The following is a 13223-nucleotide window of genomic DNA, read 5'->3' on the forward strand; positions in this document are numbered from 1 at the left end:
CCAGCCTCTATGTTGATTAATGAAATAGAATTATTATTTCTCCACAAATTTGAAATGTTTGTTAGAAATGTTGAAAAAAAATCTAGTTTTTTTTCTTAGCTGCTGATTTGCACTGAAAAAAAATATCAAGACTTCCTCAGTAAATATTTGCTTGTAGATATTTAATGAAAATGCAGAAAAAAAATTGTGAAAATGCTTTAACTGCATAAACTCAATGTTTGTGAAAGTCACTTTATGGAGAGTGTGGAATTATTATGTTCTAAATTTACAGCATATCTGGGTGCTGCACATACCTTAATTCTGTTCCTCATAAACACACTCAAGGAAAATAAATTGACTGAGATGCTGTGCCCATTCAGTCTTCATTCAGTCTACTCATTTATTGCAGAGTTTTTGGGATGCAAAAGGACAGAATTACAACTGCAAAATAATTTTAACTAGGCTACTGAAGAGAATACCGACACTAATTCTGATCATTTCTAATGTCACTTGTATAGAAACAGATGATCTAGAGTAGAAAAGCGTGACATAGTTACTCAAACACATTTCCCTTTCACAAAAAGTTATAGTTTCCTATAAATGCAGCAGGATGATTGTGTCATCTAAAATGCCAGCTTCTTTGTTGTAGTGTGAAGCTAAAATGTTGTAGATTTGGTGAATTCCTTTTCTGAGAGAGAAGTAAAAAAATACATTAAAGTTTCTTCCTTCAATGCAACACTTTGCAGATGACAAACAGTTGTAAGCTATACCCTCCTGTCAGAAATTAATGCTTGAATATATGACCTAGAGAGGTTATGACATAAATCAAGGTATGAATGAAAACATGATAAATAGATGCATTTCCTTTCCGAAGGTGAACTCATCAAATGACCTCATTCATATAGACTTGTATACTTAACAAGATTATACAGTTATAATTTACAATTATACCATATTGATGCTGATCTATTGCTAACACTAACATTTAAAAAGCTTCACACACTTGAACGATTCTACTGAACATGTCTTTCAAAACAGAAGCAAACAGCCTTTTAGGATACTAATTTAGAAAGCTAGTTCAAGAACTGTGAAACTCACCATTCTGTGTTGGGCTGAGATGACTCCATCCCACTCAGCATCTTGTTGGATGGTCGTGACTAGAGTTGGTAGCTCCTCAGAGTGAGGTTTGTTGTGCATTACATTATGTAGAGGCAGATGAGAGGTCGCGTGCTGATCACTGTTGCCCTCTTCCTTGTCTCGTGATGCTAAGTCCTGGGTCATTGTTTCCTCTCCATCAGCGGCACATGCAAACGGAGAGGTAGCCTGCTTGGAAGACATTCTTCTGCAAAAAAAGAAAAGGAGACAAAAAGAAAACATTCGTGTTAAACAAAAAAATCAAACTCAAACAGTCCTCTAAACACACCAGACAGAAGGTACACCTGCCTACCTCAATTATGGTTAATCATATGCAGTCAAAGAAAGTACCCTAAAAAGCACAGGTTTGGGGAACCAAATCCAAACCACTGAGATTAAGTTTTCACTAATGTCCAGTCAATGTCAGGGTCAAGTAATGTGATGTTATTCTATTCATTGAGACTTGCCAAACAATGTAATTTTCTCCAGCCAGAAAAAAAGAAGCTAGCTTCCTGTTATCTTCATGTTGATTCACCATAAGAGTTCAAGTTTTAAACTCTTACTCACATAAGTAATTTGAAGGTTATAAGCCAATTTTTGGATGAGAAGGTACCACATGTTTTTTTAATCTCATTCCTTGCAAGCAGAAGTTGTTTTCTACAGAGATGAGAATTTTCAAATCCATTTCAAATTCTTCAAAATAAGTCTTTTTGCTCTTTGTTTAAAGTCATACCTGATCTTTAACTGTTTAAATTTTTATCTAGCTTTACATTTTGGAAAATGCTGAGATTTTCATGGGAAAAGTGAATGGTTTATCAAATGGATGGATAGTAAGTGATTAATCTTTTACAGTTTGAACTAAGAATCTGAAATACTTACGTTTCATTTCACGTTAAGCATCGAGTACAGGATATATTTCAACAAATTACTTTAAATGACCTAAAAGTGTACTGAATAAATGCATTGATTTATGTTAAATGTCTCTTTCTAATAACAGTTTCTTACTACCACCACGTATGGAAACACCGCTTTCATCACGGTTTCTGCACTTACATGAAAATATAATTGACTTCAACTCAAAACCTGAAAACACTTTGTTTAAAATTTCTAATAAGATTAACTGCAACTGTTGAAACTGTCATTAATAAACCTGAAAGTATACAGTTAAAATATATTAGCTATTTTCCCAGTTTTTAGTAACTTTAGAATATCCTGGGCACTGAAACTGCAATGAAACCAAGGAATAAGATCTTCACCTTAATTGCTTTTTAACAATAATTGATTTCATACCATTTCTTTAAAAATGCACAAATCAGTTAACATGGGAAACCACATGAGCATTTTTCAAATTAGCAAATCATTAACTTGCTAGTACTGTTTCTACAGACAAATAAATACTGATTAAAGGGTCTGGAAATCTGAGACTAACAGTTAAATTTACAAATCTGTCACATGCTTTCATGAATATTACAGTGAAGGAAATATCATGTGCTAAGAAAAATAATTAAGTTAATTCCAATTTAAAAAGCAGTTTTTATGTAGCAGCCCATGTTTCACATAGGATTTAACAGCTAATGCTAAATTTCTCACAATTAATGAGTGAGCTTGGATTTAGTATCCTACAGTGAAAAAAAATTAATATAGGATCAGCTAATCTAATTAGGTGCAGTTCTATATAAAAGTATTACAAGCTTTGAAGTGCTTTGAAACATATTAAAACACTGATACCTATTTAGAATAACTATTCTGTAAATAGAGATAATCCTGCCTCTTAAACTTGATACTGGTGGGGGGAAAAACATTTGCATTTTCTTTAGGGGACCGTGAGTGTAAGTGGCTGCCTAATATCAATGCTGCCAATAAGCAAACTGAGGAATTTAAACCGTGTATTACATTTGTACTACGCTAAAGAATTCGTGTTGATGCTGCAGAGAACATGCCAAGAGTTCAGCAGCCGGCATTACTGCATGTACTTCAAAAGGGTCTGGTTCATAATTGCTGTGATCCAAGATAAAATAAAAGGTTTATTTTCCCTTTTCTCATTAAAATAGTCATGTTAATGTAATCACTCACATGAAAATATAAGTAATCATACCACACTCTATACAATTTGAAAACTAGGCACTAAAACTGAAAGTCACAATAAAGGATTTTCCTTGCTTTCACCTTCTCAACAGATTTGATTCCCGTTTCAAACCGAGCAAGCTTCTGCAAAAAGCAATAGCTATGGCTGTTTCTTCACCATAAATTAATCATGACACAAAACTCGAAATGAAAATGTCTCTTAAGAATAATTTCAACTACTAACTGCACCAATGAATAATAGTGCACAATCCTAATTAAACACAACTCTGCAGCTGCAAAAATAGGCTGAATCTGTCCAAAGCTACGAGTTCACTTTAAAGGCTGGTTTGTTAGGGACTGTTTTCTTAAGGAAGGCTGGGCCCTCAGTCTTAATCAGCCAATAAATTATTTCCTGCAATTACATTAAATAGAAAATTATCTTCAAATTGGGAATGTTAATTGAAAATCAAAATTCAGACTGAAGTTTAGAAATTACATGCTGAATATAATTAGTCTAGAAAGGCTTCACCTCTATTTCATAAACAGGCTTTTGGTATTTCCTCAAGTGACCACTCAGTAAAGCTATCTGCTGGTAATGTGCTCAAGTGGAAGCATCTTTCCCCTGCCATGTACGCTAACAGACTTCCCTCTTACTCACCATGTTTTAAACACATAAATACAAAGCTGTATTAATGTTCTCTTCTTAATTTGATTGCATCTAGAAAAGGTGACTATCTTAAAAATAAAACTGCATTGACAAAGTCACGTTCACTAACAATCTCAAGTCATGCCAGTAATTTTTTAGCAGAATAGGTCAAGAGCAGACCTCAGGTGCTTCTGAGCTCCTCCAACCCATTTTCTCCACTACTGCCCTATAGTCACACAGGTTTACAAGCTGGGATTTTGCTGTTACCTGTAGGCCTGGAGCCTGCAAAGAGGAACTCAGCAGGTCTCCCAGGCACCAACTTTCCTCATCACAGTTTTCAGAGGCCTGTTTCTCTTCCCCCTCTCTCCATAGCTCTGTTGGAACTCCAGGAGCTAGTGCAGCCATCATGGCCAGAGGTCAGCACTTTGCGTTTCCTTTCCAGCCTTTGACTGCTAGATTTTAAACACTGGGGTAAAAGTGACAGAGATGCAGGACCCTGCTAGGTTAAGGCCTCCAGCTGCTTTTCCCAGCACAATCATTAACTAAATCAATACCATCACGTGTACAGGTATTCCAGGGGTCCCAGGTTATGCCCCAAATATTGATTATGGCAGGATTATGACCAGTTAAACTGTATAAATTCTGTGACTGGTGTCATCCAGTCGATGACTTCCTGCAGGTTTTTACTCTTTGCACATTTGGTTTTACTTAAACAGGAGGAGTCATTCCGTGGAAGTCCATAAGGTCCAAAGGCAGAACTCAGCCAATAACTCAAGGCCTCATCAGATTGAAGGGAGAAAGATCTGGACCACTCTAGCAGGTTATAATAACATCAAACCATAGAACAAGTTGTGTTTAAATATTTTAATGTTAAATCATGAGCACAAAGAACAGCCCAAGTTTAAGCCATAATAACTTCATAACTTCATATTTAAAATATTCAAAATGCATTTGCTAAAATCCCCGGTGAAAGAAAAAAATCAATAATAAATATGGCTTGTAAAAGGTATCTGAAATTTACTAATTTCCATTATAAGTTATTTTATTTCTCCTCCTATTATCAATTAAATTCACTCAAATGATTTTTTAAAAAAGTTTCTGATAAAAAAATATCTCCCTAGTTATAACCCCTGCAAACAGGGGTTTATAATGGAAGTGCTGACACAACCCTAACTACAGCAGCGCAAATGGTGCCGCTATAATACACAAAATCAAGTTCTATTATTCTAAACTATCCTCGCTCGGGGGGTTTTCTTTACTGTGCTCCCAGACAAACTGCTGAAGCATGAAAAATTTAAATGCAATCAAGTGGGTCCAATTCTACTTTACTAGAACAAGTGTCTACAGTGGTACAATCTTAAAAGAAGATGCAACAGATTTGTTTAGTGCTTTTCTTTCTTTTTTCTTTTTTAGCTGTTTATTTATAATACTGTGCAGTGGAGATAAAATAAGAGAGGAAATTACACTCACATTATATCAGTATATTGATTACACAGCACACAATCAGAAGGAAAACTACATTGTGAAATTGTTGCTTTGGTTAAACTGACAGATTAGCTGAACACTGCAATCACTAAAGGTAGAAAATATACCTAATGGGTCTGAAAAAAAGGTTGGAAAAAGCTCTAATTATCTGGAATCCTTTCACCTACTCAACTCTGAGAATTAGAAAAAATCTGCACTTTGATTTTCCAAAAGTAGAATAAATTCTTTCTCATTTTGAACTAGAAGCTGAAAAAGAATGGGATCTTTTATCAAAGGCAAAGAATCAAAGGCAATGAATTGGACCCCATTTTCAGTCAGCCTCAATATCAAGATGGTAAAGCCAAAACTGAAGGGCTAACGGTTTCACCTATGTAAAACTAAACAGATGGCTCTATTATATACATGATATAAGTTTTTACGTTAATCTAGGGAATAAATTGTCTCTGCCCGAATGAAGACTACCAGTCAGATTCTCAGAGCATCAGTTTCCCTTTCTCCTACAAATATTGCGTTATACCTTCCTAAATACAAACAATTACACTTTTTCTTTACTTTTTTTTCCTAAGGCTTTTCTATGGTTTCTCCTTGTTTGTTCTTTTTTTAGCTAGATGTTTTAGAATCAAGCTACAAAGCGTTAACACTGATAACAACAGTACAGTAGACCAGTCCGTATTTCAAAAGCATATAAACTAAGCAATAACAGCGAGGTAAATGACAAAGCAGACATGTATTTGGCCAGAGACTAGCTTCTGCTCTGCTTCACTCTCTCAAACCGTTCAGAAACGAAAAGGCATGTCTACACTGCAGCCACACAAATGACTGCTTTGTAATTTTGGAATATGCAAACCAATTTTAAACAAGCTCGTTTCTGATAGCACTCCAACTACGGTAGCATGGCACTCAGATGGACTAATTCATCCTGCTTTACTGACTGCAGTATAGACATAACCCAGGTCTACAGCTCCAACAGTAGATTGGAATCTGATTAGATTAGAAATACATTCACTTACAGAGCTTTTATGAACAGTCTCTATTCCTTTTCCCCAAAGTGCCAGATTAAAGTACTTAAGTGCATGATTAACTGCAAGTATGCAAGCAGTCCACTAATTTCAAATTGGACTACTCTGTTTCAAAAAGTTAAGCACATGTCTAAGTGCTCTGGTGACTCCAGAACTAAATAAATTAAAAGAAACCATTTTTAGAAGTACTCATAACCTTTTAAATACTTCCTTCTAAACTTTTACGCTAACCTGGGGTTCATGAAAACCAAAAAGCAGCCCCAGCAGCTTAGCCTGCTCCCTCCTCACCCTAAAAGAGCAACTAACACTCACGCCTCTCTCATAATTTTACAAACGAATTACAGGGCCCTCCCTTACAAAGTCAGCACTCAGATTTGCGATAAAATAAATGCACTGCATATTCGTCTTTGCCTGCACTGCCCACAGCATCCTCTTTAACACCTATGGCCCAGCAGCTTACCAGTCAATAGCTCTATTTTTTTCATGCATTCTCAGACCTCCTCTGAGACTCAAGTGTACGCCCATGGAGCACTCTTTATGCAATCAGTTTTGCAGTGGAAGTTCATCTAAGCATGGGCCTGATGTAGCATGGGACGAACTGACATCACTGCACACAAGTTGCCAGAATAATTTATTTATTTCTAGCTGAGAATTAGTTTATCACAGTTGAAATATTCAGGAAAACTGATCTTTGTTTTTTATGTATACAGATAGCAGTTATACTAGTGGTCAGATTGACTTAAAGAAAAATGAAAATGCTTTGCCAATAGCCCAAACATTTTGTAGCTTTGCCTCTGGAAAATAATCTTGTGTGGACACGCTAATGTAATTCATTGTAAATCTAATGTTGTAATCCGCCTGCCATTTTAGAATAAACAGCTATTTCCTAAAATTATGAAATCTCATATCTGATTTCAAGGAGCCTTAGTAACATAGATGAGCAACTAGTAAAAAACTTTGGTCTCCCAGGGCCCCACATCCTAACATAAATCCCTGTACGCAGAGTCTGTATAAAATGACAACACAGCAAAGGAAAAAGTCTCCCACTTTCTGTTTCTTGTCCGGAGCCTCAACAAGGCCTTATACAAATCAGCTCATCTCCCTCAAGCTATTCATAGGTCTCATTTTGCAGAAACTCTACAAGAATTAGTTACTATCAATCACAAACAACATTTCAATATTAGACAGCTTAAGGTAGTCATAAGAAACATTAGGAATTACCTCGGAAATATAAGTTTGTGAAAATGGAAGTAAATATGGTTCAAGAAATGACAGCAGCATGTTAACTGGGCACCCAAATCTCTAGCTGAGATAAGCATCAAGCTAGGCAAAACACCCACGGCTTCCAAGATATACACGCAGAGCTATTCTTGCATTTGTTTTTCCAAGCCAGACAAATTACACTTCTGTTAATAGATATGAATACAAGTCACAAAGTTTGACTACAGGTTCGAACTTCCTCAAAGCTCACAGAGCTTGGAACAACTTTTTACGGTACTTCTTACTCATAATCAAACAATGTGAGAGCTAACGGCCCTTTGGAAAATTTCTGGAAAGCCTTTCTTTTTCTGCCATTAAAGTAAGCTGCTGCAGCCATGTAGCCACAATAAAATATTAGGGGTGGGGAACAAGTTCCTGGCTAACCATACAGTTGTTGAAAACATTAAAATGGAAACAGCTAAACAGATTCACAGCCCTTGATGACTTTTCAGTGAAAATCTGAAGTGTTTACTTGGAGTCATAAAATGCTAAAAATAAACCTACCTTTCTAGTAGGCTAACTGTTCCATTCTCTCTATTTACTGCCAGGAGTTTTCACTGAACATGCCAAAGGTGAACTCGCATTGAAAGTAGTAGAAGGCAGTGAAAGAATAATCATTTAGCACCTGGGCTGTGCTCATCTTCAGTCACTGAAGTTAATATTTTCTATAGTTTATATTTAGCTGACAATATTCCTGTCACTTTATTTAAACAGCTTGAGACTGTTCTTTGGACTGGAGCTCATATGCCCTGGAATGCTTTGACTCATGAATTGTTTCTCCTGATAATGTTACATCACGTAACCACCTCTGTTTAATTGGTTGGTATTGGCCTCTCAGTGACGACTGCCTTTAAAGTCCTATGACTACACCATGTGTCCCTGGATATCCAATTTCCTACTGTTGGAATAAGAAAAAAGGCAATACTGACTTCCAGCTATCTTTACCAATAACTTTGGGAACAAGAGGGAACACGCCAAGAACTTATCCATCAGCAAATTATTAGGATTTGTTGTTTTAGGCAGCAAGTAACAGAATATACAATATAAATAAAAGCAATTGTTAACAATAAAATTAAAAAAACAATGGTTGCTATAAATAAGCATTAATGTTATGGAATAGAGTAACTTAATTGTTTAGACAAAGGATTATATGAAATGGTTTTGATAAAGGATGACTAAAAATACTAAGAATTTATTTTAGCACATTTAGACTTGGAGCTGAGAGTGTATTCAAAAGACTAGATTTATTTTTTCCTTAATAAAGCCAGTTAAGAACTTGTTCTAATAATTCAAAATCCTCTGACCAAACCTAAACCTGGTGGGCTAGGAGTTCGCGAAAGGTCCTTTAAATCCTTTCAGTGCTCTATAAGACACCAGTTTCAATGGTGAAATACAGCATTCTGACCTTTTTTCACTCCACTAGATAATCTTTAGGAGGTACTAAAATGCCATGTGCTAAGTTACACACTAAATTTACCATCCTGCAGGTGCAAAAACACAAGGGCATGTGCCATTCCTCTGCACAGCTTAATACAGAAGTGAAATGTTTTGTCCCCAGTTAGATTTCCTGCCCCTCCCTCTTCCCAGTCTTCTGAATTCTGGTTTCTCAGTCAAGCAGATCAGCTCGGCAGGCACTGAGGAGTTTCAGTTTCAGGCTCCCCTGTAACCAGTTGCACTAAACCACCTAATTAGTACCTCCATGTAACACGAAACAACAGCTCTGCAGTTCAGTTACGGATTGTCTTTTTAACCAAAACCTTACACTACAAGTCTGAAAACATTTCTAGCAGGCAAACTATTTCTGATTCAGTAGAGGTTATGCAAGCATCAAAGCAGTTAAATATAGGTGCCAAACCATATTGCCAGGAGCTCTTAGTACCGTGAGGTAGTGTTACCTGACAGCTTGGTGAATATAAAATTACTTGTTTCTCCAACTGAAGACAATCAAATTGCCACCTTCCATTGTAATAATGCACAACTGGGGATCAGCAAAGTGCCAACATAATTACCAGGAAGAAAACAAAACGTAACAAAAATATCAAGTCTGAATTTCTCTAAAGGGTAAACACATCCATCTGGCTATTCACAAAGAAAAGTAGGAGGGATTTTATTTTTACTATCAAATATCATAGTGCTATTTAGCAATGAGATTTATAAGCCTTTCATTAAGTGAAAAACAATTAAGGAAGGTGATTCAAGACACACTAAAAGTAAGCAGATCTGCGGTAGGATGGTACCTGTGCACATTTAAAGTATTGCAAGTGTGCCTAAGTGTGTATCTGTATTATGATCATTATAAGTTCACATATATGAGGATTCATACAAATTAATTCCGACTGGCATATGGCATACTTTGGCATGAGCTATAAATGTCGTGCCACTTCTGTTTATTTACTTAAATGACTTCACTCTAAGAACTGAAAATGAAGTTTGAACTGCAGACTGCCTCAGAGCTTTGACTTTCAGGATATTAAAAACCTAAGAAAACGTTCTGTAGGGCGTAACCCAAATACATGAGAACTAACATTTTCACTATAGATTTCTTTAGATTATTTAGCAAGCTTCATATTCAGGAGCGAAATTTTGGTAATGCGGAGATCTCATAAGCAGAAACTGTTTTTATATCTACAGTAGATCTGGGCATCCTATAAAATATAAAAGTATCCAGGGCAGGGTATATATTTCAAAAACTATTTTCATCTAGATCATAGAAATGAAGCTAAACTTAAATTCTTGTTGAAAAGATTGCATTATAGAGTGATACTGTGGATTGTATTTTCCTGTATCAATATTCTGGTCACTGTGAAAGTTCTTGAACATCTTTCACATTTTGAACAAAGGCTTACACAATCTGATCTTCACATATGCACACAATGGGAACCCTAAAATGTGATTACAGACCCTCTACAGAAACCACTTGATTTACCGGTGAGCTGCAGCTACTACTGGGATAAAGGATGAGTTTTAGAAGAATATTACAGAGGATACCATGCCCAGCTGAAACTACCTGGCAAGTATTTCAGAACTATCTACCTCAGATTGGCATTGTGGTCAAGAATGACAGTACAGCAATTTCTCTCCTTGTTCCCACCAGCCCTCCACTGCTTAGGCTGTACAAGTGTGAGTAGGTGGGACACTGGTTTTTAATGTGAATTTATTTCCATGTGAAAAGATTAAGACAAAAAGATAAATAATTGAAGCAGCGTAAAAATACAAATAAAACAAAATTTTATATCCTCAATTAAACTAATCAGTTGTCACTAAGAAATGTAAACAATTTAAAGTTCAGTGTATTGAGACTTTGAACCTCCTATCCTTTTCCCAAGGACCACAGATGAAATCTATACCAATTTTAACTGCCTTTTCCTTCTAAAGAAACCTAAATAAAAAAACAAAGAGATAGTTATTCAGAGTCTTACTCTTAGTAGGACATACTAAACCAACAATTTCAAGTACTTTCATCATAATTTAGTAAAACAAAATCAAATCATACTCTAATACTAAGCAGCTTCCCAGTGCAAGGGTTTTTTTCATTATTATTTTTAAGGGCATCATTAAAGTATTTGCATAGGTGGTGAAAAGAAACAGAATATTTAAAAAGCAATTGTCACAAGTAAAACTGACACAGCACCACCATTCAGCTTGGAGTGAACAAGCAGAGTCTCTGCATGCAGTGCTCAGAAATTGCATCAACTACAAAGGAGGCTACAAAATTTCCCCGTCAGATCTACAAAATGCCACAGAATTGTTAGGAAGAAATAATTTGCAATAACTGAGGACCATCAACTATCTAATTTTCTTCTGATCTGTAACAAGTAGAAGGAAACATGCAAAGCAAAATCAGTTACAGGGGGAAAGGTGAAGAGTGCCCAAGCTCTCAACTGCCCCCACATTTCTAAGTGCTCGAGTTCCATTTTATATTTCTGTGTGCCAAAGAACACCATGAAGCACAACTATGAGAATAAAGAGAAAACCAAAAACCAGCACATGAACCGAAGATCCAGTCCACTGAAGTTGTCCCTAGATAATTAGAAAGCAAAAAAAACCCCAGCTGTCTAAAATGCAAACCTAAAATGTTGTCAGTGAACTTAAACATTTTTATCATTAGCATTTAAATTCAATTAGATCCCTTAGAAATTATTTTAGCTGAAACACTGAAATATTCTATATAGGTTGTGATGCAGTATGTTTACCATTGAAATACACAGCTCTCTGTTGTGGTTTTCATCTCTGACCCATTTTTTTTTCCTATATTTTAAGGATAAAACATATGATCTGCATATGTAAAGAAGTCTCGTCGTTTCCAACAGTGTCAATTTTTGCTCAGGGCTATATTTTGTAACAGTTTCCCACTTATGTTTATTGGTAATAATTTATAATAGACACGCAAACAGTACATCCTATGAGCAGACTATTCTAATAACGAAATCTAACAGTTTTGTTGTATCATGCACATTTGTTGATAGCTCAATTATCAATTAGAAAAGCATTGCTATACAGAACGTATAGCTTCACAGACATTCAGCTGGTACAGCCAACATCCTTACCATGAACCATCAACGAAACGGTCCAATGTCTGTGGTTTTAAACCGAATAGGAATAACACTGAAAAGAAATGGATCTTTTAATCTAGAAATTATGACACAGGCATAGAATCGTTGCAGACTTTCAAGTTTGGTCCAGATCCTCAGACACTGTAAATCAGAGCAGCTGTACTGAAGTTAATTGAAACCTCTTTATTCAGCTGAAGATACAGCCCTAACAACTTTTCTTGGCATAGAAAAAATCAGTTGGGCCCTATTGCAACATGAAATAACTGTGTTTACAGTGAAAAACTTACTACCATTACTTTATTACTGTGGATCATATGCCATGATAATACTCCTCCAACCACTAATCAAAGATAAATGCAAAAAGTGGTAAGGCACACTCTGAGTACTAATGACTATATGTATTTCTCTCTTTACTTCTTCAACGTATTCCTCTTTAGCCAATTCAGACTAACAAGATCTCTTCACTTACACAGAAGCACTTTCAGAAAAATTACAGAACTTGTTTCTCCAACTGGCAAACGTGCCAACATCAGATGATAATTCTGGGGAGAATCAAACACACACTAGAGAAACAAAACCAGTTTTAGGTTTTAATTTGAACACGCATTCTTATGTTACTACTTGGCAAAGCACTGCAGTCTGGTAGCTCCCATGGAGCAAGGTCATGAATGAGATGGGGTCATCCAAATACAGAAGACCCCCAGCACAGCAGGCACAGGCTCTATGCTAATTATACCAGCCCACATCAGTCCACAGCAACCGCTCTGAAGCCTTTCCATGACATTAATACCACACAGAGTGGGGCTGAGAGGACAGGAGCAGAGGAAGTGCCCATCACCCTACGTTTGCCCTAGTAAAAATGGAGTGCAAAAAGCAATGGCCTTTTCAGTTATTTTTCTACTGAATCATTTTTTTATCATTGGGGTTTTGGGAGCTGCTTCAGGCAGGGAAAGACCATCAGGCACCATGGCAGAACCTGGAGCCAGCAGGGAGGTGCAGGCAGGAAGGAGGCAGATTTGGGGCAAGTTTTCTCCTCCTTTCAGCGGGGGGGGGCACCTTCAGAGCAGGTGCCTCTATTGCAGG

General features: G+C 36.4%; 1 protein-coding gene across 11 annotated transcripts in view; it reads right to left on the bottom strand.

The window, feature by feature from the left end:
• Positions 1–13223, bottom strand: part of SOX6 (SRY-box 6) — a 410347-nt gene that overhangs the window by 230873 nt on the left and 166251 nt on the right. For all 11 annotated transcript variants that reach the window (XM_021401613.1, XM_021401611.1, XM_021401609.1 and 8 more), the window contains one exon: positions 1078–1321. In XM_021401613.1, coding sequence (XP_021257288.1) covers positions 1078–1317 — 240 coding nt within the window. In that variant the 5' untranslated portion in view covers positions 1318–1321. The remainder of the gene's footprint in view (positions 1–1077; positions 1322–13223) is intronic.

This window comes from Numida meleagris, chromosome 6, assembly GCF_002078875.1.
Source record: "Numida meleagris isolate 19003 breed g44 Domestic line chromosome 6, NumMel1.0, whole genome shotgun sequence".
Taxonomy (NCBI): Eukaryota; Metazoa; Chordata; class Aves; order Galliformes; family Numididae; genus Numida; species Numida meleagris.